At 39.2% G+C, this 23,306-nt stretch overlaps 1 protein-coding gene across 3 annotated transcripts; it reads right to left on the bottom strand.

Annotated features, from left to right (window-relative positions):
- Positions 1-408: 408 nt before the first annotated feature.
- On the bottom strand, positions 409-23,306 carry ITGA6 (integrin subunit alpha 6). 3 transcript variants are annotated; one of them, XM_082001618.1, is made up of 24 exons: positions 23,247-23,306; positions 21,197-21,452; positions 19,516-19,647; positions 18,178-18,294; positions 16,943-17,153; positions 16,276-16,469; positions 16,048-16,136; positions 15,193-15,320; positions 13,369-13,464; positions 12,791-12,852; positions 11,287-11,444; positions 10,235-10,390; positions 9,396-9,511; positions 8,332-8,521; positions 8,164-8,247; positions 7,881-7,960; positions 7,655-7,732; positions 7,455-7,557; positions 6,163-6,336; positions 5,094-5,192; positions 4,590-4,700; positions 4,409-4,507; positions 3,929-4,054; positions 409-693 (listed from the first exon to the last, which is right to left on the bottom strand). In XM_082001618.1, exons 1-24 carry the CDS (start codon positions 23,289-23,291, stop codon positions 535-537), a joined length of 3,063 nt encoding a protein of 1,020 aa, XP_081857744.1. In that variant the 5' UTR covers positions 23,292-23,306; the 3' UTR covers positions 409-534. The 3 variants fall into 3 exon arrangements, with proteins under 3 accessions (XP_081857744.1, XP_081857745.1, XP_081857746.1); XM_082001619.1 differs by lacking the exon at positions 18,178-18,294; XM_082001620.1 differs by lacking the exons at positions 409-693; positions 18,178-18,294 and adding an exon at positions 2,287-2,496.

Here is a 23,306-nt window from a genome sequence, read left to right as displayed (position 1 = left end):
AAATTGGAGCAATATGACCTATTGCACATGTAATTTAAGATGATGCCTTTTTGTTAAGCCCTAACTACTGCAGCAGGCAAAGTTTATGACTAATGTAGACTTGCAGGTCTTCAGATTATACTTGAACAAAGTGTATTAAGGCCACTGTGTGTTTATAATGGACTATGCATTGAGGGAGGGATGGGGAACCCGCCTTGACCTTTACCATGCATTCCTTGCATGCCGAGGAAGAAGGTTAGGGTCACAGGAAAAGGTCTGCTGTAGTGGTTTTGCAGAAAAGCCCACAAATCAACACAGTATCTTATAAAGTGTGAGTTAGATTTGAAGGGGAAAAGAGGCAGCCTGGAAATTAAATAATGCAAATGAAGTCTGTTGAAGCGATTTTAACTGTGCAAACAAAAGCCTCAATATAAGTAGTTATATCTACAATCAAATGGTGAATGTCCATAGTGTTCATAGGTCTAACACCATCAGGATTCCATTATTGAAAACCTTAACCTCTATCTGAACTTTGTGGAGTAAAAGAATTTTTCCCTAAGAATAACTTTCATTTTCATTCCATTTTGTGAACCACTGTTTTGTCTCAAGGTCTTTGCATTTCCCATCTTTGATCTGTCGCTCTTCTTTTCGAATTCTTACAGCATGATACCGGGGGACACTGTCTTCGTACCTAGAACGCTGGAAGAACCCGCACTGGGGCAGAGAAGAAAAAGAACAGTTTAGGTTTAAGTTTCTGCCAAAGTACTACAACTATAGAGGCAGTAAATTCTTCCTTTGCAGAGATATACAGGTAAGGAAATTGAAAACAAAAATATGTACGCCAAAAACGTAGCATACATAGACCTGCTGGCTCACATTTTCACAGCTATGTTAGCTGTTTCAGCAGCAGTTGAAGACATGGCACAGTCTGACAATCCGGTAATCTAATAACCTTAACAATATTCCCTCCATTAACTTTATAAATTTTCTTTACAGTAGTCTTTTAAGTCTTCTTATAAAGCTATTCATTCAGATAATGAGAGAATTTAATGCCACACAAAGAAGTAGATACAGTTCAGGAAAGCTGGCTTCTCCTGAATCAAAAGCAGGTTATGTACTGCAGCATCTTCCTGTATGGTGACATGATTTACCTTTAAAAACCTACGGGAAGCTTTCCAGGGCCTTCAAGAGCAGTTACACTAGGGCCTTGTTTTATAAAGCACCATCTCCACTAGAGGCACCTGAACTAACTGCACAATATGCAGTATAAGCATGTCAGTCTTGCTTAGCTTGCCATAGGATAAAAACTAGACATAACTTGAAAGTTTTGTAATGTACATGGCACCAAGTGTCCCTAGATGAAATCTAGTACAGCTTATTTGTGCCCTGCAATTTTTTATTCAAAGCCACTGTAAAAACTGGGTTTTAATATTGAGGAATGGACTGTAGTTAATTTTCAAAACAAAATGGAGTTATGGCCACAGTGTTACAAAGTTCATGATAGGTAGACACTCAACTTTACATGCTTTTGGGTCACTGATGTTAAGGTTAAGAGACATTATGTCATCCAGCTGTCATTAGATACTGCTAGGGAAAAAAAGATCGAAGGGGCAAGTTTGTAGTATTTGGGGTGTGGGTTTTTGGTGTTGGTTGTTTTCTTTTAAATATTATTAGAATTTACATGGAACTGAATTTCAAAAAAATTACATTGAGACATAGACCAAATCTTTAGCCATCCTCTTAGTTAAGACTTCATTAGACACTGTTTTGACATATTTTAGGTAAGAATTCCTCCCCGCCATGCTCACCCAAGCATCAGTTATTAATCTAATGTACATGCATGTAACATCTTAAGTTGAATAAAGATTGCTAGAAGCATAAATAATCATGCATATAGTAGCTTCAGCAGAGGACAGTGTGTTCCTAGAAAAGCATGCCTTAGAATTGAAGGAAAACAGAAGTTTCCACAGGAATTAAATTCTCACTATGAAAACCCCTTTCATTATAAGCAACATGTATTTTTTAGCATGCACTGAAGGTTAGTAAAGCAAGTTTGTTTATCATCCACGGAGTCTTAGCTTTACATCTTAACTCTGCAGTGTTGATTAACATCTTTCAAGCTTAAAAACTTACTTGTACTGTTAAAACACAAATTTAAAAAAAGGCTAAAAACCATTGCAGTAGATTAACATGTTTTCTAAAGGCCAAGGTAAACACCTGTTTTTTCAGCTTTTGGGGCACGTGAACATGTACCAACAGAATGAGCAAGCAAGTACGATAGTTTGAAATCCAAAAGTTATTAGAACATATGCAGTAAAAGCTTCATCGTTAGCCACCACAACCATAGCATGTGCCACAGCTAAAAATTAAAAAATATCATCAATTACCAATTACAGAAGTAGATCAATACTATGCATCAGAAGTAAGCCTCTCTTTATCAGATGGCTGAGCATGGATCTCAGCCTTGTGATATGTGGCATCGTAATGATCTTTCTTATTTCTCTTGAAGAAACCACACTACAAGGAAGCAAGGCATTTAGTCAATTTCTGTGGACTGGAAGAAGTCAAACCCAGTAAAACCGACCTAAATTAACTCTGTGAACTATCCTCCCCATTATACCTGCACAGGCCAGGAAATAAAAAAAAGCACACAAAAACTCAGATGTTTCTAGATCCAAGAACTTCTTGGACTAACTCGACCTGTAAAATAATAGAATAACCTGAGGTAAAGAATATTATTTGAGAGGCATTTTGATAAATCTGTAATGCCTTTTTTTTCCTTTAAGAAAAGCTACTATAAAGTATGTCCATAGCAACTAAAGCTGGCTGTGAAGAGCAGAAAGAAGTCTATAAAAAAACCCGTTTGTGGACTAGTGCACAGGATAGACAAAAACATAGGGTAGGCTAAAAATGAGTACTGCTTTGACGTCTTAAAGCAACCATGTTTGTCCTTCATAAGACAGCACAGTGTTTGTCCCCAAAAGAAGCATTTTACACTGTGTGCAAAATGCGTGCATTTTCATGTGCAGGAAAACACTAGCAGTTATCGCCTAACAGCCCACCCAAAGCATTAATTCATTGGGAAGATCTGCAGCAGGGGATGGGCATTTATTAGAAAATAAGGAAGTCCCAACTATCCTGTGAGAAGTAACCTGCAGCTATTAGTAGCTCCTCAGGAAAGCTAACTGCAGCAGTTTCTCCAGAAGAAAGTAAGTGACAGGATATTCTTCATCTCTTCTTTCTTAATAACCTTCTGCTATCCTGTAACAGGAAATACTAACTGCTCATGCCTGTAAAAACTAAGAATAAAAGGACTGCCCTGTTAAACTTGGAAACACAGTTAGTTTTAAAAATGCTAAAGGTAGTCAGAAAAATAGGTACTTGATCTCTTCTTTTGCAAATTGTTAACCTTTTGTTGTACACACTTACTTACTCCTTTAGGGTTTCTAACATAAAAGGCAATACTACAGAAATTCACCAACACACTTAGCTATGTATTATTTGTGTACCTTTTGGTTATTTTCACCTATTATCAGTTTAATGGTATTTCTAATGTAATGAGAACAAAGGCCTGCTAAAACATTTGTAGATAGCTCACATATAGTTTTACACGTAACTGTAGATGCCCCAATTAGCTGTCTCCATCCACATCAAAGTAACTATGGTCTCTGAACATTAGTCTCAAGTTTTGCCCAGAGCTCAAAATACTTCCTTTGGAGGATGCAGTAACAGAAAAATTTCCTAGCAAGTCTTCCTATGTAACCATTTTCCTTCCAAATGTTGCAAAACTGAGAAGCTGATAAAGGTAATGTATGGCTTGGGCAGTTTTGCTCTATTTTATGGAGTCCCAAATAGTAAACCAAAATACTTAATCATTTGCATAATTAGTTTGCTGTCTTGTCAGCTGTAGACCAGGATATGTAAAATAACCAGATGAATAAAAACTCACCTTCCATAGTAAGAATACCAATAGTGCAAGCATCAGTATTCCAGCAAAAATAGCCACTGAGATGATCCACCATGGTACTCCTGTATAAAGTGCTACTGGTTTTGCAGGAAAGACAGTAACACGCACCTAAAGGAGGAAAAAAAAAATGTGAAGATGGAAAGAGCATTTCAGAAGCATCCATGTTTATCCTAAAGGTGCAATTTATACAGTCTTCTCTCTTCCCTAACAAGATATCTTCTCTCTCATCTACAAAATGTTTTTAAAGAAAAAGTTGCTACTGGTTATCATTTCAATATAGTAGTGAATTTTTCCAACCATTTTAAAAGGTAAGGCTGATCAATAAATCAAAACTCAGTTAAAAAGCTAAACTTCCAACAATTTTTGTCTTAAAATGGTTTATTTTTTTTTCTCTCCAGTGTTTGAGATAAGCTGGAAACACCACAACCGTAACATACGGTTACCATTAAATATTGAACCTACCTGAGCAACTTCATTTGTGAGCTTAACATTCTTAGCTGCAGCAGGAACACTGATCGAAGCCCTGACAAGAATGTCCAGGTAGTTCATTTTGGAGTATTCCTGTTGCAAAACAAAACATGGACATTAGACACAGATGGGAAAGAACTGTGACCTTCCAAAAATGGCAGGTAAGAGGACTTACTTCTAAGAAGGTACTGTTCCACAGTCTGGAACGCAGCACAATAGAGGCCTTGCTGTCTAAACCCTTCAGGGGACATCGTATGTCCACACAGCGTGCATTCACATTGCAGTCCTGCAATTATAAATTGCTATGTGTAAATAGAAAAACATACTCACAAATTGTTTAACTCCTCACACACCCCCTCCCCCAATTAAAAATTGGATTATATGCTTCATTTATGTGCAAGAACCAAAATCTGTCTGTACGAACAGCAGTTAAGAAAATACAACGGAGATTCTACTACCTGTTTATTTTAACATAGATAGCTACGGAGAAATTCTTTCCTAGTTCTCTCTCATCAGTAAATAATCTAAACGATCATATTTTTAAAGCATCGATACTTGGATTTAAGATAAAAACAAAGCAAAGAGATACCTTCTTTTACCCTGCCAAACTCGGACAAGCCCTCTTATGAGTGCAGGATGGGTATCTGACAAGACTATATAGTTGGTGCAGTATGCTTACCAAGGTCTTGTATTTTCTTTCTGAGAATAAAGAAAACGTCTTGCTGTCTGTAATCTGCTTCTCTGCAACCTCACGTTTCCTTCTTGAGTTATGGGATTCCTTAAAAAACAAAAAAGAGAAGAGTTTTAGTAGTTTATCATAAGTATCTCTTCTCCTAATTCTGACCCCATAGAAGCAGAGAAACAAGAGTTCAGTGAGTCTTGTCTTGTTCAGATCAGCACATGAGCGACAGCATTTTATATCCCTACTTATCTACATTTATTGCTAATAGTAGAGTCAAGACTACTAGAATTTGAGATTACCTAAAGAAAGGTCAACTGACTACTTTAATAGGTATGGGGGGTTTTGGAGTTACAAAGCTTTCAATACTATTTCTATTTTTGTTCTGTATAAAGGGTATGAACATTACTATGCTAAAAGAATAACATTATGCTAAGGTCAGTAGATGCATTTTTTTAACTGTATGCTAATTACACTGACTGAAAGTTTTACTGACTAATGTAGTGATCTGACAAGAGTGGGTGTTATGTGCATGCAGTTTTTAATGGTGAAAATCAAAATTCCTCCCAAATGATCTTAAGATTATATGAAAATGAAGGCTCAGGGTTTAGGAAAGAATTCTTACTCTGCAGGCACAACGAAGGGCTATGAAACTTGCCTGAGAAATTCCTTTTGTCATGTTTGTTGTACATAAGTAAATACAAGCGCAAGCCCTTTCTCTTTAAAAAGGTACATAGAATTGCCCCAGGCTGAGGAGATGTTCGCTGTTGTTTATTGTTTTCTGTGTAAGAACTCGATCAGATTTCAGTAACATTGATGAAATGTTAAAGCAATCGGCAATTTCATCCTGGAAGAGCGTATGACAACAGTGCCCATGGCAGAAACGGTCACCATGACACAACATCTATCCTTTAGCACATTATTAACCCTTGATACATTGTTCATGTATTGTCCTTGGGAGCTGGTTAAGACCAAAACCCTTCTGGAGGCAAGCTCTTACGCCCTACTATCACATGCTGTGGTGCTTTCATGTTGTACTAACTCACAAACAGAAGACAGGGTAACATACCACAACATGCAAACTATTGATTTCATGCTCGGGTTGACAGGAGACTTTTTCCAAGCCTTTGGAATCAATTTTCATCAAATAAAGCAGCCATTTGCCATTACTAATTTCTTTTGGCCATTGTATGTCCAGGGAAGCGGTACCAAATGTTTTCAGTGGTCTGCCCAAGTTAGTTACCTGGTAAAACAAACATTCTTTAAACAGTGAAGTACTTTTTAAAGTCATTGTCTTCTCAATCGAAAGTGGTAGTGACTTGGGCAAGGCTTAAGCACGCAGCTAACAGGAAATTTAAAAGCAGATCAAAGACAGTCAAAACAGAGTATAAAGACAGAGCATATATACCAAAACTAGCACACTTGGATAGCAAGTAAATACTTTAAAAGTGTTTAAACATATAAGGAATAAAATTCCCTAACATGAACTTCAAGCTGTTGATTTTTAGAAATCTATCTTCACGTGAAACAACAACTCCAACTTAGAGTTAACAAATCCTTCAGTTACGTAACTGAGGCAAATTGCAGGATTATGAAGAACTCTGACACAGAAAGATCACCAGCTCTTGCTCTCGTAGGTCTGGAAGTTGTTTCCCAACCTATTTTTTGCTTTCTTAGTGTTACTGTTCATGACAGCAAGTGCTAAAATAGATATTCTGACTGCTTCTACTTAATACATGCATGCAGGTATAGAAGGAAGTAAAGGATTGACAGAGATGGACTTTAATCCTGACAAACTACTATGTACAAAGGTAGCAGCACTTGCATTATTGACACAGAAAAAGCAGTGCTCTTGCTGATAAACAGAGTTTTTATAGAACCAAAACCGTCTCTCTTAGCCTTCTCCTTGATTTTCTAATTAGGAGGAAAACGAAAAGAGTGAAACGGACCCGCACATTTGAAGTGGCTCCCACAGTGTCGTATTCTGCCTGCTCAATGCAGCGTGGAGGAAGTACGCGTACTTGCTGTCTGTGTGCATCAGCTAACAACACCTGGGCACGCCGCAGTGAGGGCTCTGGGTAGGTGCTGCTCCCTCCCTGCAGGGGGTTTTATGCTGTACAAATGAACGTGTGTGAACTGCGCCAAAAAAAAGTGTGTAGCCAACTCGGGCCACTTCCTCCAAATACAATCATGAAGCTCTAGTCGGCAGTCAGAGACTGCATGTTCTGATCAGGAAGTCAGGATTTTGGGACAAGAAAAGCCAATTTTAAATCCAGCAACTTTTCCAAGTATTCATATGCATAAAGAAGCAGCTGTTCATTTGATTAAAAGCAGCTGTTGGCATTAATCTAAATTACTCACTCTGAATTCATACTCTATGAGGTTTCCAATATTATCTTCAGATTTCATAGCACTCTCACCAACAATGTCACCTCCAAAATACACCTGAGAAGGCTTAGCAACTCTGTTCAGGTGGGGAAGGAGAATAATCAGATTTTAATGAAGTCTGCAGCAAAACTGTCATCCCCAGCCCCTCCATTTGTTATGCTGTCAACGCTTACCCAGTGAGTGATAAAAGCAATTCAAGAACCACTTTAGCACTAGCTGTAATTGGAGTCGAATTAACTTGAGTGCTTGTTCTACAATGAAAAGGAAACAATGCTGTTTATTTTACAAATGTAGCAGTTTTCACTTTACTATTAAATTGCTTTTGTGAATTGGACAAATTAATTCAACTGTTTACAACTGTATATAAAAATACAGCACCCACACACAGAGAAAACTTACGTTTCCAACTTCAGATTAATGTCCAAGTCTGTTGTATCAACATTAACTTTAGTGGTACTTAAGATCAGATAAAAGGTTACCTAGACAAGAAAGAACATCCATGAAATACATAAACATTGCATAAAATGTATTAATACATGCAATATAATAGAAATACACCATCAAGTTCTACAGTTAAAAAGATAGACCCAAATCACATTTCCAGTTATGACACACAGGAACTTGGGATGACAGCAGTCAGGAATCAGATTTTATAACTTGAGCAAAATAGGTGCAAACTTACATTGGAATTTCTTTTGAAAGGATTTCCAAGTTCACACTCTGCTTGAGAACCGTTTTGGTTAGCACCACATGTTAGCTGTTTTTCCTGATGAAATAGAATACATTTAGAAGTAAAAACATGCTGAAAATATTTTAAAATTTTAGTAACTTTTCTCTTAAAAATACTTACAGGATAACCCTTCATCTCCCTGAATGCAGAATACGTCAGGCTGTCTGGAAAAGTTGCAATTAGTTTAGCTTCATACGCATCTTCACCATCTTTTTGTGGATTTTTTGCATCAGATGGATTGTTTGTCACTGTTATTTCCAGGGCAATATCTTTCTGATCTTTCAGAACAAGCACTGGCATGCCATTCTCACTACAGAAACAGAGTATACAGGGCGGTGTGCATTAGGAAAGGAAATGTGTATGACAGTTTGCTTCTCACGATGGTTTACCCAAATATAATTCCCTCTATTAGGGAAGAATTACTGTAAGACCATAAACACATGAACGGCCATCGTTTTTTTTCCCAGACCAGTATTTTGTCTCCAACAGTGACCAGCAGTTAACAGGACAGAGCAGACTGATATTATCCCTCAAGTAATCATCAAGAGTTTATAGTATTTCTGAACCAGCACTTGCATCTGGCTCATGTTTGATAGCAATGAATCTTCTCTGAATATATCGACCTACTTATTTCTTGTAAAGTATACATGGTAAGTATACAGTAAGTAAACCTACTTCCTTTTGTTTGTTTTACACATCTTTTCTAATTTCACTGGCCCTCCGGGGAAGAGGGATGCAGTGGGTGTTAGGTGTGTGTTACGGTGAAATGATTTCTCTGTTCATTTCTCTGTAACTGTTTGTTACTTGCTACTAGGCTACAGTATATCATGGTGTCATACTCACAATCAAATTTCATATCAAAAATAGTTGACAGTATCACACCCAATAAACTACTGTAAGGCTGGTTTAGAATCTCATTTCTCCAGGGGTTCAAAGCTTTTTTCCCTAACTTTTCATCCAGACCTGCACAGCTGTGCCCACTTTGTATCCATCTGACTCAGAACCACCGCTGCTCTTCTAATGCTCACACCTTCCTCAGCCTGACAGATCAGTACTACCGCGTGGGGCTGTGTTTGCCAGACTGCCGGAACAAAGCTGCTCTATCTCCCAAAAGCCTCTCCTGAAAGTTCTTTTAAGCACTTACTAATAACTTGAATTTCAGCAATGCATTAATCAAGACTTACATTGGCAAATAAGTAAACCTGTCTTCATTTCCTTCTCTAGTGCAAAACCGGTACTGAAGTTTCAGATTGCTGTGACATTCATTGTCTTCTCCACATCCTTCTTTTAAGAACTCCACCTAAATAAAACCAAAGCACTTTTACTGCGTGCCACATGGTACTAGCTTAAAACAAGATTTCTGATGTGCAGCACAGCATCTACAGGGAACTCAGAGGCACCTTCCTGGATAGAGTAAGATTTTAACCTGACTCCTTGCCCGTCAAGAGTGTTTTTCTTTGTGTGACAGAGCCCTTGATGCTGACAATGTAGAGCTTTAAATGTGCCTAGAAGGCAAGTTAGGTAATAAGCGAGAGGTACATTTCTATTGAGGAAAAACATCCTTAAGTTTGATTCTTCACTGTTGAGGAAATGAGATCTTTCACCGAAGATATTCCCTCTCTCTTATGTCACTGCTTCAGAGCTCTAATGCTGTTACAGCATCCTAACCATGGAAGAATTGGACTGTACATTATTTTGTGATGTGGGACAAATGTTGACAGCAGGAGAGGATGGATTTCCATTTTTAATCAAAAGTACATTTCCTCCTGAAATTGTTGGGGAGAAGAAAAAAAAACAACTAGCAGCTATACTCTCTTCACTTCTGTTGCAAAAGAAACACAGGATGTAGTTCATAACCTTTTGCAACAAGGTCATAACAAAATATGAAATATAAGCCAGTAGTTACAGGTCCAGTGCCACTCCAGTTATTTCCTTTGGTCATAATTTAGCTTTCTAGAGTCTTTAAAATTCAGTTATTTATCAAAGTGCAGATTTACAGGAAAATGTGGTATCAAAGGCTTACTTTTGTGGTCTTTGTTTCAGATTCGTTTGAATTTAGAATTGGTATAAGATCCGGAAGTGCTCTCTCTTTTCTTGTGGATGGTGAGCTTGACTCCAGGCCAGCAATTTCAACGCTGACTGATATTGGAATGGGGCGTAGCTTATCTTTAATTTTTTCCTGTTAAAGTATTTTAAAGGGCATGGTTAATATACAGTGCGGAGAAGAAAAAACAACACAAAGACTAGCTTTTGACACACATTTCAGAACAAACAAGTAAAGCAAAATATTTTCTGCTATGTTTTACAGCATTAAAACTATTCACTACATAGAAACCCAGCATTTTCTAAGAATGCGCAAGAACACAAGGAGCTCAGCCCTACTGTCTTTTTATCTCCTGGCTTCCCAGTCTGATGATTCCTCTCACCATTAAGAATTCCTAGGAACAACAGATGGTAACTCAAGCAAGCAAAATTCACACAACAACAGTAAAATACCACACCTTCTCCCTATTGCGCAAGTTTAAGCTCTTTAATTTGCCGTGGTCAAAAAACACCTTGGAGGCTGGCTCATTACTGCTGAGCCACAGACAAGAGAATTTGTTCAGCTCCTGGAGCATCACCACCTTTAAGGGCCAGCATAGCAGCCAAGTCAGAGTACACATAGCAAGCTTCCTTGTCCTGCCCATTCATCCCCTCCAAAACCTTTGAGTTAAAATTCATTTCCTAGCCAGTCACACCATTCAATTCTGTAACAGTTACTTTTGTTGGAAACAGGTCTCCATCTTTGGCATTTATTCCCTCTCTATTGTTCTAAATTAGTTCAGCTCTAGCGACCTCCCGAGCATGCTGCAGTGGCTACAACTTCTATTCATACTTTGTAAGAAAGGCAACAGGAGGAAGCAGTGTGTGTGCACGGAATAACAAGGTACTACTTAACTATGGTGGTTTTCTAGTTTTGAAGATTTGTATTGCATGTGACTTAATTTATATACAAAGGTACCACGAGGCTTAAAGAAAGAGCATGCTTTTGTTTTAAATGGATCTAAATGAAAGAAATAAAATATTCTGTCTTACCTGCAGTACAAGCTTGGTTGTCACACACTCTCTTGTGTTCTGCCCCCTTAGGGTTGTGCTTGCAGTAAACTGATCAGACAGGTGGTCTTTAAACCGTACCCTAGACGGCAGGCCTAACTGCCTCCTCTCGTTTTCTGCTTCAAATGTATAGTTGATCTCTGTATTGAAGAAATAGAATAGGTCACTATAAAAAAAGAACACTTGCCTTATTAAAAAGACCTTTAATTTCTCCCGGTATGACCTTACAACATTATTCTAGAAGACTGTTTCAGCCAGTGCTGAGCTTCACAAGCTGTTTTCAGTTATTTACAAAACTTTCTCAATCTGTTAGTTTTGTCGCTCTCCAGTTGAGGGCCAGGTACCCTGTGCACGTATCTAAAGGAAGCTTCTCAACCAAATCTGTTTGTTCCAGAAGTACCCCATGCCTTCAGCAGCAGCAGCACTGGCTGGAGGAGCTGTCGCTGGGCCAGTAGAGGGCCAAGACACACAACTCCGTTAAATGCTCCGACTTGGCTGTCCTGTTTCTGTTCTGTCACAAATGGCACCTAAGCAGCCAGCCAGAATTTCAGGTCACCGTACGCTGTTAACACTGAAAGCAAAAGTGTGACTAGAGCTTTCTAGTTGTACGCTGAGGCGTGTTTTGACAGTTCTGAACTCTGTGCATCTTTTAATCATCTCTGTATTCACCGAGCTAATCCAATATTGCAAGGATAGAACCACATCGAGCATGCCAGGCCTCGGGAGCGTGCAGGCAGGCACACAGGAGCCACCTCTGAGAGCTGGAAACACTTGACCTGTTGTAGGACCAGGACCTTATTCAGGCACATCCTATGGATTTTACAAGTAACTGAGAAACTCAAGACAGCACAGGAAGAGGAGGAGGTCTGGGCTTGAAATTCTCCTCATTTCCTTTCAAAACCCTACACAGTTTTCCGAGGTGGTGTAACAAGAGAAAAACCAGGAGATATGAGAAACTAATGTTTTACATTTTTAACTACATTTATGACAGAGTCTTCCAGGCCCCTATTAATACAAAGATTTTTTATTTCAGTTACAGATTTCCACAAAACCATTTTCATGAGTACAGAACACTGGTTTATAGGGTAAGTCTCCAGTAAGAAATAATGCTTAGTGATGACATATAAAATGGGCTTTTAAAACTATTTTCTAAAGCAGCAGTAACCTAGAGAGGCAAAATGGTTTTGGTCTGTATGGCAGCCGTTTGCTTATTGACAGTTGTATTACACAGAAAGCTTCACGTCATTCTGTCATCCGCAGAACTTCCTAACACACCAACATGCCTCTTAAATACATGTTACTCTAAATACCAATAGTGCAATAGCTGATTGACCTTAGTATTGTGTCACATTTTAAATTTGACAGTCACAGTCTTAAGATGAGTCACTATAATTTGAGTACTGTTCTTCAATGATACACTCTGAAGAAAAAACAAAAAACTAACCACATAACAAACACATCAAAAATATCTATCTTCAAAACTTACTTATTCGTGGATTTAAGTCACTGGGATTTGCAGTGTATTGAAAACATGCTTTCACATCCATCCTGTAAAAAGTGCCAAGAAATTAATATCAACTTTAATAAGGCATGGTTCAACAGACTGAAAAGTTTTAATAGTCCACTGACTGATACTATCAGTCTTACGACTGTGGTTTTCATGCTACAACAGTAATCTGCTGCTTACTGAACTGAATTATAAAGCAAGGGGGAAAAAAAAAGGTTAATAAGCAATTAGAAAAATATTTTCTGGCATTTGCTCTTACATCTCTACTCATGAGAAAGCTGTTCAAGTTCAGATACTTGCAAGTGTTAAAAGCCGTAAGTGGCAAAGTGACGCTCATTTCCAAAAATGGACATTATGAACAGAACAGATTTTCTGTTTCTGCTTTAGCACAGCAGTCATAGCAAATTCAGGTCAAAATGATCACATGTACATATATTTGTTTAACTTGCATGACTGTCATATCCCTTCACTTTAACATCAACACTGGCTGAACGAATTTTGACAACAGAAAACTCAATACACCAAGGCTTCTGACATCATATTTTTTTTTACTTTACCATATATCACTAGGGTCATCAGGGTTCTTTTTCTTTAGATCAATTCTGTCAGGCTGTACTGTAATGCTTCTTCTAATGCTTATCACAGGCCGAGATCTTCATTCGAGGGAAAAACAGGGAATGAAAAGAAGGGGTAAGAACAGAAGGAAATGTTTCTGATAAGATTAATGAAATAATTTATGTGAATCCCAGATGCCCTCCATGCCTACACTGATTTGCAAAGACACTCCAAGAAACACAGTTTGGCTTCGATAATGGTTAGAAACAAAACTACTTAAAGCGAAGCAAAGCAAGTCACAAAAAACAAGTACAATTGTATTAAACACCTCACAGGGAAGCAGGGTACATTAATGTGATGTTGTGGTTGTCATTTTATACACACACAAAAACCAGAAAATTCAAAGTGATGGTTCCCACCCCAGTGGTAATTCAGACCCTGTGAACAACTGCAAGTACTAAAGTTCATTCAGATTAACGTTCGCAACAGCCTCAGTGTGGAGCCCGGGTGGCTGTGGGAAACGATGTTTTCATTTCCTGACTCCTCTGCATGTATGCTGTAACCATAATTCAGCCTGACAACATGTCCTTTCTCATCCTTTTTGGAAGGGACAAGAAAAGACGGTTCACATGAACAACCGAACAAGCTGATCCCACTCTCGTTGAGGCCTCTAAGGGTTGTTTAACATGGCCAGTAAGCCATCTCCTCTTTTTCTAGCCAACTTCTTTTAACTGAGCCACCCCTTTCACTGTTCATCACCGTAAAGGCTTTTGTTCTCACCTTTGTAAAGTTTCTGTGCTGCCCTTACCAGCAAACGATTACAGCTCCTTTTGAGTAAGCAGAACACTTAATAGACAACTTCCCTTCCACCTACTCTGTTCTCTTCCGCAAACAGTATCAGTTGCTTTTGTTGGGTGCTGTTGCAGTGTATTTAAGAACATTCCAATTATGTACACAGATACTATCCACCTTAGAGATGGGATCATCAAAAAATTGTAGGAAAGGTCATTCTGCCTGAAAGGTAGAGTTGTTTTTATCCCCAAAATTGAGATAACCGGTTTTGGAGTTCCTGCTCCTCCTCATTTGGGACTGACAGCAACCACCAGAGACCTGAACTTGACGCAGCATTCACAGCTCTGGTGCAAATACAGTCCTCTTCCTGCTCATTACTAGCAATTCAACTTAACAGTACATTAAACTAGAAAAAAAGCGGAGGTCTGCAAAAGACCATGACCTCATCCCTAATTACAGCACGTGCTACAGAAATCCAAAAGGATCCTATCTGCAGGGCTTCCTCACAGCTCTTTCATGGACCCCCCTGCGACCTCAGCAAGGTCGTATGCCTCGTTGCTTTTGGATCCTCAGCTACAAAAAGAGACATTTGGTTTTGTTCTATCTTCAGTAAAGCGGGATTAGATTTATGTAACAGCAGCAAACAAAAGCTCTAGCAAATGTATCAGTTAACTTCTGCTTTCTTAAGGCAAAAGAATTACTTATCACCCCGAATTCCATCAAAGGACACGGGCATACAAGTAAGTTACCGGGGGCAAAGCTAGGGTACCGATACACTACGCACACCGGTGCTCCACAGGACTGTCCGCATTCAGCCTTTTGCCCTGTGTTGCGTGTAAGGCAGCTGCTCAATGAGAAGAGGGGGACAAAGTAACAAACCAGTTTATGGAATTTTTTCCCACCCAGAATTTTCAAGTTCTAGAAGGAAAAATACACTCCAGACGAAAAAGCTTTGTGTTCCTTCTAAGCAGTTTGGCTTTAAATAACTAAAAACAAAACCTTGGTGTAATTAGTTACAGTTCTGTATAGAATACCTGAACACAGACACAGAATCTGAGAGGGAACCAACAGCAATATCAGGGTAGGAGTTTTTATCCAGGTCCATGTTTCCAGCAATAGAGTAACCAAAGAAATTGGTGCCCGTTTTTTCACCATCAAGAATCTAAAAAGCAAACAGATTGAGGGAAATCAGACATTTAAAAGCTATAAAAGTGAAATAAGTAACAAGTGAACACCATTGTCTTATGGCCGGAGCTGGGGGGGAAATGAGAGAAGAGAGAGAAGGAAACGGGACCTCCATGTTCAGGTAAATGACACTGGAGTGCCAAGGTGATTTGCTTTTTTTCCAAGAAGTTACTTTGCAATAGCAGTGAGTACCAGAAATGACTGTTTCGCTTAGAAATGTTGCCTAGCTTATCTTTACTTACAGTGTTTATGCAGTATAGACACTTGAAACTGAAAAAGTATTCTAGAAAGTATTCTAACAGTATTCTAGGAAGTATAACAGAGTTTCATTCACACCTTGTAACTGAACACACTGGTGTTTTTAATTAAAGAAAGTGAAGTGGTAAGTAGTGAAAAAGAAAATTAAGCAATTCATTCCAAATCCCCACATTTCTTTCAAAAAAACAAAGCTTACACACCTACATGCCTTTTTCTTTCTCTACATATTATTGGTACCAAAGGAACTGCCCCAGAAATAAAAATATATATTAAAATCAAAAATTCCTAATCTTTCTGGTCAGCAGTGCAATCTTTGAAGGGTCCTGTGACTCTTCTGCATACCCACCACCCTCCTAGTAGTAATGGAAAGGGAGAAGATGGATAGCCCTGCCATTCCTTTAATTTTGTGCAAGGCTAATTACATATAGTAAAGGTTATTTCATTACCTGTGCTGGTTTTGTATTTATTCCATCCTGGGATCCATGATAAATGTATACTTTGCCAAAACCATCATATGGGGCCCCTACTGCAATATCTGTTGAAAAGAAGATGCAATATCTGAAAATCATTCTTACTCTTCCTGCAGCTTGCAGTCATGATAAGGGTAAGATGTTCCAAGTCTAGCATTAGCAAAAAAGTGACATACATTTTTATCGTAGTTGCTTTCCACTCACCTGGATACCCGTCCTGATTAACGTCCCCAACATTTTCCACTGCAAGCCCAAACATGGAGTCAGTGGTTCCATTTAAGCGAATAGGTTTTACTCCTTCCCATTTGCCTTGCCGGTTAATGTAGATGTACACAGCACCTCCAATATCTCCACTTCTGTCAAAATATTGCGGGGCTCCAACAACAATGTCTTGCCACCTTGGGGTTAAAAAAAAAAAAAAGCAGCAGTGCTTTTACAGAAGAACTGTGAAACATAACTGATCAGACTGTGGCCTCAAGATCAGCTAGCCAAACAGCTGCAGAGCAAAGGCTAAAAAGTACATTGGACTGGTTGAGCAACACCAGCTCCACTGATCCTGCAAGCTGGTTATATTCCCTTTGTGACATACAAGACCCTTCCAGGGCCTTCTCTGGGTATGAGATCCGTTTCTTCTTTCTCTGTTTACACTAATTGTTTAAATGTAAATAAAACTCTTTTCTCTAATTCGAAATGTAGACTGGGTCCTGACTGGTTCTCAGAGATGCTTCCCCTTTCCTCCAGCAAAACACACAAGATGGGATTTGGCATTCCTTGTATTTCTAATAATTTCTAATGTGGAAAACCTAAGCAGAAATAACCCCAAATGCCATCCTTCATTATACAGGCAAGCAGGAGTTAAGCCAGGCCATACCTGTCGTTGTTGAGATCCACAACAGCAACGTCATAGCCAAAAGAAGAGGCCAGCCCTTCTCCTTCAAACATGTGCTCGAGTGAAAGCGCTCTCTGATTTTTCTCTTTTTTCAGTAAAACAACTGCTCCGCTGTGGTTGGCTCGTGGGGCACCAGACACAAAAGTCATCTCATCTTGGGAGACAATTCCTTTACCGGAGTCCAGAGAGAAACCTTTAACAGAGAAATAAATAAAATATAAACAAACGGACAGCTTCTATTGTTGACAGGAAAACTAAATTCCCCTACTATATTAAAGTGGTATATTGAATAAAAGTTTTGTCTAAAACAGAGTATGATATACCGGGAACTCTCCATTTCTCTTTGGACTGGTGGATGCCTGTTTACAAGTCAACGCTCCTCCATACGTTACCTTTAAGTATTTTGCCCACAAAACATATTATTTCGTGGCTCACTCGGATCTACTTTTCACAGACACCAAACAAGGCCATTTTTAAGCATGCCAGCTTAGAAATGACTACAGCTCACCACTTGAATATAGCTCGAGTATTTCACCTCTGGAAAAATCCTCACAAAGCTCCCTAAGGACAAGTCAGCATCATTCCATTGCAAACATGCAAAGTGTCCTGCACAAGCACAGTATTTTACATGAATGATGTACACGGTATTTGAGAATCGCGTCACACAGTAATGGTGAAATTGGCAATTTTGATTGAATGCAGCCCTAAAGGACATGTTCAAACAAATTTAGTCTCACATATTCTTTATACAAGTCAATACATTTAAAAAAACATGAAAAACTTAGTTAAAAGAATATACTGCATATACCAACACATCCAGTAAAGTAGAAGTTTATGGCAAGACGTTTAGGCCAAAGTAGAAGATTATGCACACTGCAAGGAGGAAAGGCACTAGCCAGCAGATAGAAATCTCCCTTCCGAAACACTTCACCAGTACTATGAAAATTCTCAATTACAGCAATTCACAATGAGACAGTTTCAGAAAAATTCAGGGAGTCCCATCTGGAGGAGGGATGAGAGGTTTTGGAAAAATGCATGAGAAATCAGTGTTTCTCTGAAGCCATGTTGCTTTGCCAGCTACTCTTCACCTGAATCCCCGTTTTCACATGCTTTTACTTGCAGTCTATTTGAGATGAGGCGGGGTGGAGGGGAGAGGATCATGTCAAAGGTCTGGAGGTTAGTCTGACCAGATGCTGCCACCTCAAGTGGTCACAAACCTAGGTAGCTATTCATCATTACATCCACCGCCTTGTCCTCCTGTATGCCGGGAGGCAATGTTTTATATACAAACTGATCTGGGTGAGTATCAGATACAGCTGTCAGAAATAGAAGACCTGTAAACACCAGTGAAAGATCGAAGAGAAAAAAAAAACAGGAGTTAAGCACAGCAGCTATAACCATGTTTGTTTATTGTCTAAACAGAGGGAGCAGCAATGCCAGTGAACAGCACGATTGCCTGGAAGTGGGCTTGATTGTGACAAATCAAAGGCAGCATTTGCATTTAGGAGATAAATGCATTTGTTACAGAACTGCAAAAAGTCAGTATGACTCTGTTCACAGCAAAAGACACCTCCACAGCACTCCTCTCCCTACCAAGTCTTACTTCACCAGAATAGGCTATCAGCTTGTCTTTCTAACCCAAGCTCTTTCTTTCCTAATCACTTTTTTTTCCCCCACCCAGCAATTACTGCTCATATTTAACAGAAGTTTGTGTTCTATTTCTTCTATCAGATATGTAGCTCTAAGTTGGCTCTTTCTTAACTTGCTTTTACTTTTTATATTAGCAATGCCCTTACCCATCTGTTCAGCTTTCCACCACTCGCACAGAAATTCCAGTTTCAAGTTACCAAAATTGTACTTGTTGCATACACCAAAAGCAGTGGATCGAAACATCACAGAAATCTGCACTAGAACAGAAAGGTTCTTTACACTTTTACTTGAGGCCTTTCCAACAACTCACTGGCGTACAGTAACATCCACTGGCCCAAGGACACATTTCTGCTTTTGTACTGGCACAAAGTGCAAGAGACACTCCTGCAACACACACACACAAAATATATAAACACTGCTCATATCATGGTATTTTAAAGGCTCGTAAAAAGGCCACCGGAGTTTTAAAAATTTGAAGAATAAAAAAATTGCACTCACCTACCAGGATGGAGAAACTGCAGTCCTAACAGTTACATCCAGAAACTCAAATTGTGATAAACCCTCTGATACCACATGGCAGAGACCTTGTGACTACGGACTACAGGTCCATACGCCATACTCACCATTAGAGTGATTATAATCACTCCTTGAGAATCTGTGGTTTCTCATCACAGCTCTTAGCCCTCTCATTACATTAGCAGCTTTTCTAGGTACCTCAGCAGTGTTATCATCTTACACTTAAAGCTCGCCCGTAAATGTGGAGGGAGATGTGATCATCCAAAATGATTAGCATGTTACAGGGTTAACAAATGGATTTTCTGCTCCCATTTCGTATCATTGCACCAGGCTGGGATCCCAAATGTTTAAGAAACCTAAAGAGATTTACCATATGTACTTAATCCTACCTAGGTAACTGTTAGCTGGAACAGGAACTAGATTCTTATCTTGACGGCTCTCATCACCAACTTCGTAAGGCCCATCATCAAAGATACCCAGATCATAAAATGTCTGATTCTTTTGCTCTGCACGAACCACCCCTGAAGAAATGAAATGATAAAATAAAAGCAAATGAATGGTAAGGGGGAAAAATAACAGGTAAATGGTTTCCAACTAACACTATGATGAATGAGATAGTGACTGCTGTTTAAATGGGACAAACACCAAACAGTGGGTAAAAATCAGAAAAAATTGGGTGAAAGCGTTTTCAAAAGCCAATGAATTTCTATGTTCTATCTGTGCGCCAGAATCTCACGCTGCTCTACAGGGAGACCATGCAACAATCTAGACACATGGGATACTAAAAAAATTCTCAACAAAAACAGGGAGCCAACTTGGCCAGGAACCACCCTTATCCCACAGTTCTTAACCTCATAAAGCCTCTCTTGAAAGGCAGGTAAGTACACAGGAATACCCCCCAAAAAAAAAACCAAACCCTGCTGATTCAGCTATGACAAACACTGTGTTATATTTAGAAAACGTTATTTAAGGGGAAAAGAGCTATTGTTCGACAGAACGCGTGCTTCCCTTTTATCAACAGGCATATTTAACATTTTGGCAAGCACAAACATGTTTTCCCATGATACAAAGGAGTACTCTTATGACTGATAGACTGTCCTAGCACTCCTCTGCAATTAAAGTAAAACAGCATCTGAACTCAATATGCTGTTTCAGCTTGGTCGGGTTTTGTTGACAGATACGTGGCAGATTAAGTTCTCACTAAAGTACACCTTGTGCCAGAGCTTAACTCAAAGATTTTGCATGGTTCATGTAACAGGCACAGGTGTATGAGGGAAAAAAATGTAATGGGTCAAGGATCAGATGTTCTGAAGAGGGAAGCATTTACAGCTGTCGGTGTAATGAAGTGTGAAGGGAAAAAATCACTTTAAGAAAAAGAGACAGAGGGGGCCATTTAGATGCTTCTCAATATAAACTACCGAGAAAATCTATGGGGCTTTTCCCTTAAGTTTTGGGATATCTTCTAGATGATATGAAGTACTTGGCTCTTGGTCAGACAGATTATCCATGGAATTTTACATGGATATCCATGGATTTAGATATGAATACACATAGTATTGCTCTGTTCAGTTATCTTCCTGAAATCCTCCAGCATTTAACTAGAGAAGTACTACCTTCCACAAACTTCACAAAGAATAAAGTGGAAAATACTGCAGGATAAACAAAGATGTCAGTTGGCTATCTAACATTGCTCAAATGCAGGAAAAAGTTGGTCAAATAACTTTAAAATTATTTAGTAATTTGTTCCCATATGGAAGTCTCAAAGCAAGCACTCAATCCCACCATAAGATTAAGACTAATAATGGAAAAAATTGCTGTATGTATGTGCAAAATTCCATTATCCTTAAGTACTCCCTCAAAGACATCTGAAGGACTTCGATAAACACTTTTGATACAGGAGCATAGCATTTTATGAAAATAGTGTAAAATAATTAGATATCTATTACCCCTTCCCCTCTCACCCCCCCCCCCCCCCCCCAAAAAAAAGAAAAAAAAAAAGTTAGGGTGCAACCCTTGTGAGCAATCTCAGAGAAAATGGGAAGGGTAGGCAGGAAGGAAGCCAGGTCATACCTTTCCAATTGTAAGTGCCTGGGGCACCAAACACAATATAATGGTAGTCTCTAGTAAAAGTGGCTGCAACACCTTGCTGACAGGAACCAAACTTCTCATGGCCTCTTAAACGACCATCACAAAAACTCCATACTCCATTATCCATATCATCCTTAATAGTGAGATCCTGGCTCAGCACATAGCACCTTCCAATGATATCCCGGGTTTCCTGCACTGTGTTTACATACTGCCTTTTCTCATAGCGATGTGCACATGTCTGCAAGATAGAAGAAATAATAAGTGATGTTTTCGGCATGTTTGTATGCAAGTCATCAAAGAAGGCTGGTCTCCTTTAGCAATACTTCATGCTAGCAAAGCCGTAAGTCAGTCACCTGGTTGACACATCCATGTTGCAATGCAGAGAAAGTCCACTGTTCCCTATAGGAAAAGCTGGGCATCTATGGATGCAAGTCAGAACAACCGGCTTCATGGTCAAGGAAGGCTGCATCGTTAAATCCCTCTCCTCTGTGGGATTTAGGGTTTTTAGCCCTAAAGCCTTCCCTGATACCTAATGCCTCCCTCTCAAGAAGCAAGGGGAGAACCACCCTATCTCTTTTAAAGAAAGAATTGACTGTGTTTCCCCACAGCTGTCAGAGTTAAATGACTTACATGCTTGTGCAGGACACAAGTTTTTGTTCAACTACCATCTACCCGAGACTATTCAGAACTCACTCCTTCCAGAAAAGTGCCACAAAGCGGAGGCTGAAAGTTTTTCCAGTGAAGAGGAGGGGAAAGATATCCACCTTCCTGTGTTGGATGTTCCGCTTATTAGGTAACTGTCAATGGGACAGAGCAGAAGCACTGAGCAGAACCTGTTCCTTAACCTTCACCTGGGAACAGAATTCTAATTAAATATTTAACGCAAAGGATGAATAGCCACTGGGTTAAGTGGTGTAATCAACAAACCATTGTAAAAAGAGGTGGAACAATCAAACCCCTTTGCCAGCAGTGTTTTTTGCGGAACCAGATGTAGTAGGTGTGTGAAGAGCACAAGCAAGCCAGGTTTCTCAGCTGACATACCTTTTCTATGGTTCCTATCACAGCTTAAATGTTAAGCAAGCACCCAGCTGCTCCACACCTAGAGCACTGCAGTACTGCCTTGCTGCACACTGACCTTCAGGCTGCCCACATCTCATCTAATAAGTGCATTTCCCACTTATCACTTACAAAGAAAAGTTCCTTCTCAGAAAAGACAAGACAGCATTAGTTGATAATTAATTATTCAATGAGCAGAACTCTTTCTATCTGCTCTTCCCCCGCTTTGGGTTCTCAGGCAGACTGAAGCCAGTTACTACAGCCTCGATATCCTTCAATAACTCCAGATTCACACCCTGAAGTCACCTGCCTCCACTTTTGGAAGCAGTGACATTAACCCGCAAGAATACAATTAGATGGAGAAGCTTCGCTGCACACCCATTTTATGATGTAGCTAGTATCCTGCAGCATCATCAGAAGTTCATTTAACTGAGAAAGAGCTGAAAAAGTAATATTCTCTGGTAACTCCTGAAAGCTTTTTCTCTCCATATTGTATAAAATACATACCTAATACTCTTACTGCAATGCAATGGCCTCAATAATTCATAGGAGCAACTCAGCCAAAGTCCCTGATGAAAGTTAAAGTGATCATCTTGGAAAACAGCTGATGATAACTTGCTACTTTTACAACCTTATCATGCTATTTTTCCCTACTTCTGTAGCCAATGGTATTTAAAAGAAACAATGTGTATATCACAAAAAATAAGCGGACACCCTGAAAATCAACTGTCCATCCTAGATTGCTGTTACAAAGGTTATAAAGAAAGGCTAACTTAAGAGTTTCTAAAAGCTTTAAATTATTTCTCTATCTCAAGTGTCTTATTTTGCTACGAAGACATTTAAGTCCTTACTTACAAGGAATCACAAGAGTAAACATAGGAAAGTTACCTTGCAGAAAGCTGCATGGAAACACAGACCATTCAGAACATTTACTATAGACCCAAAATGTTTTTATAAGTTAGCCCTTTAGACTTACCACCACATTTCCTCCTGGCCCCTGGCTTTGGACAGTTACACCCATCCATTGGTCTTCTTT

The sequence above is a fragment of the Phaethon aethereus genome (assembly GCF_964289735.1).
Source record: "Phaethon aethereus genome assembly, chromosome: 6".
NCBI classification, from domain to species: domain Eukaryota; kingdom Metazoa; phylum Chordata; class Aves; order Phaethontiformes; family Phaethontidae; genus Phaethon; species Phaethon aethereus.
Note: the sequence above shows the minus strand (reverse complement) of the source record. Positions and strands in the feature narration are given on the sequence as shown.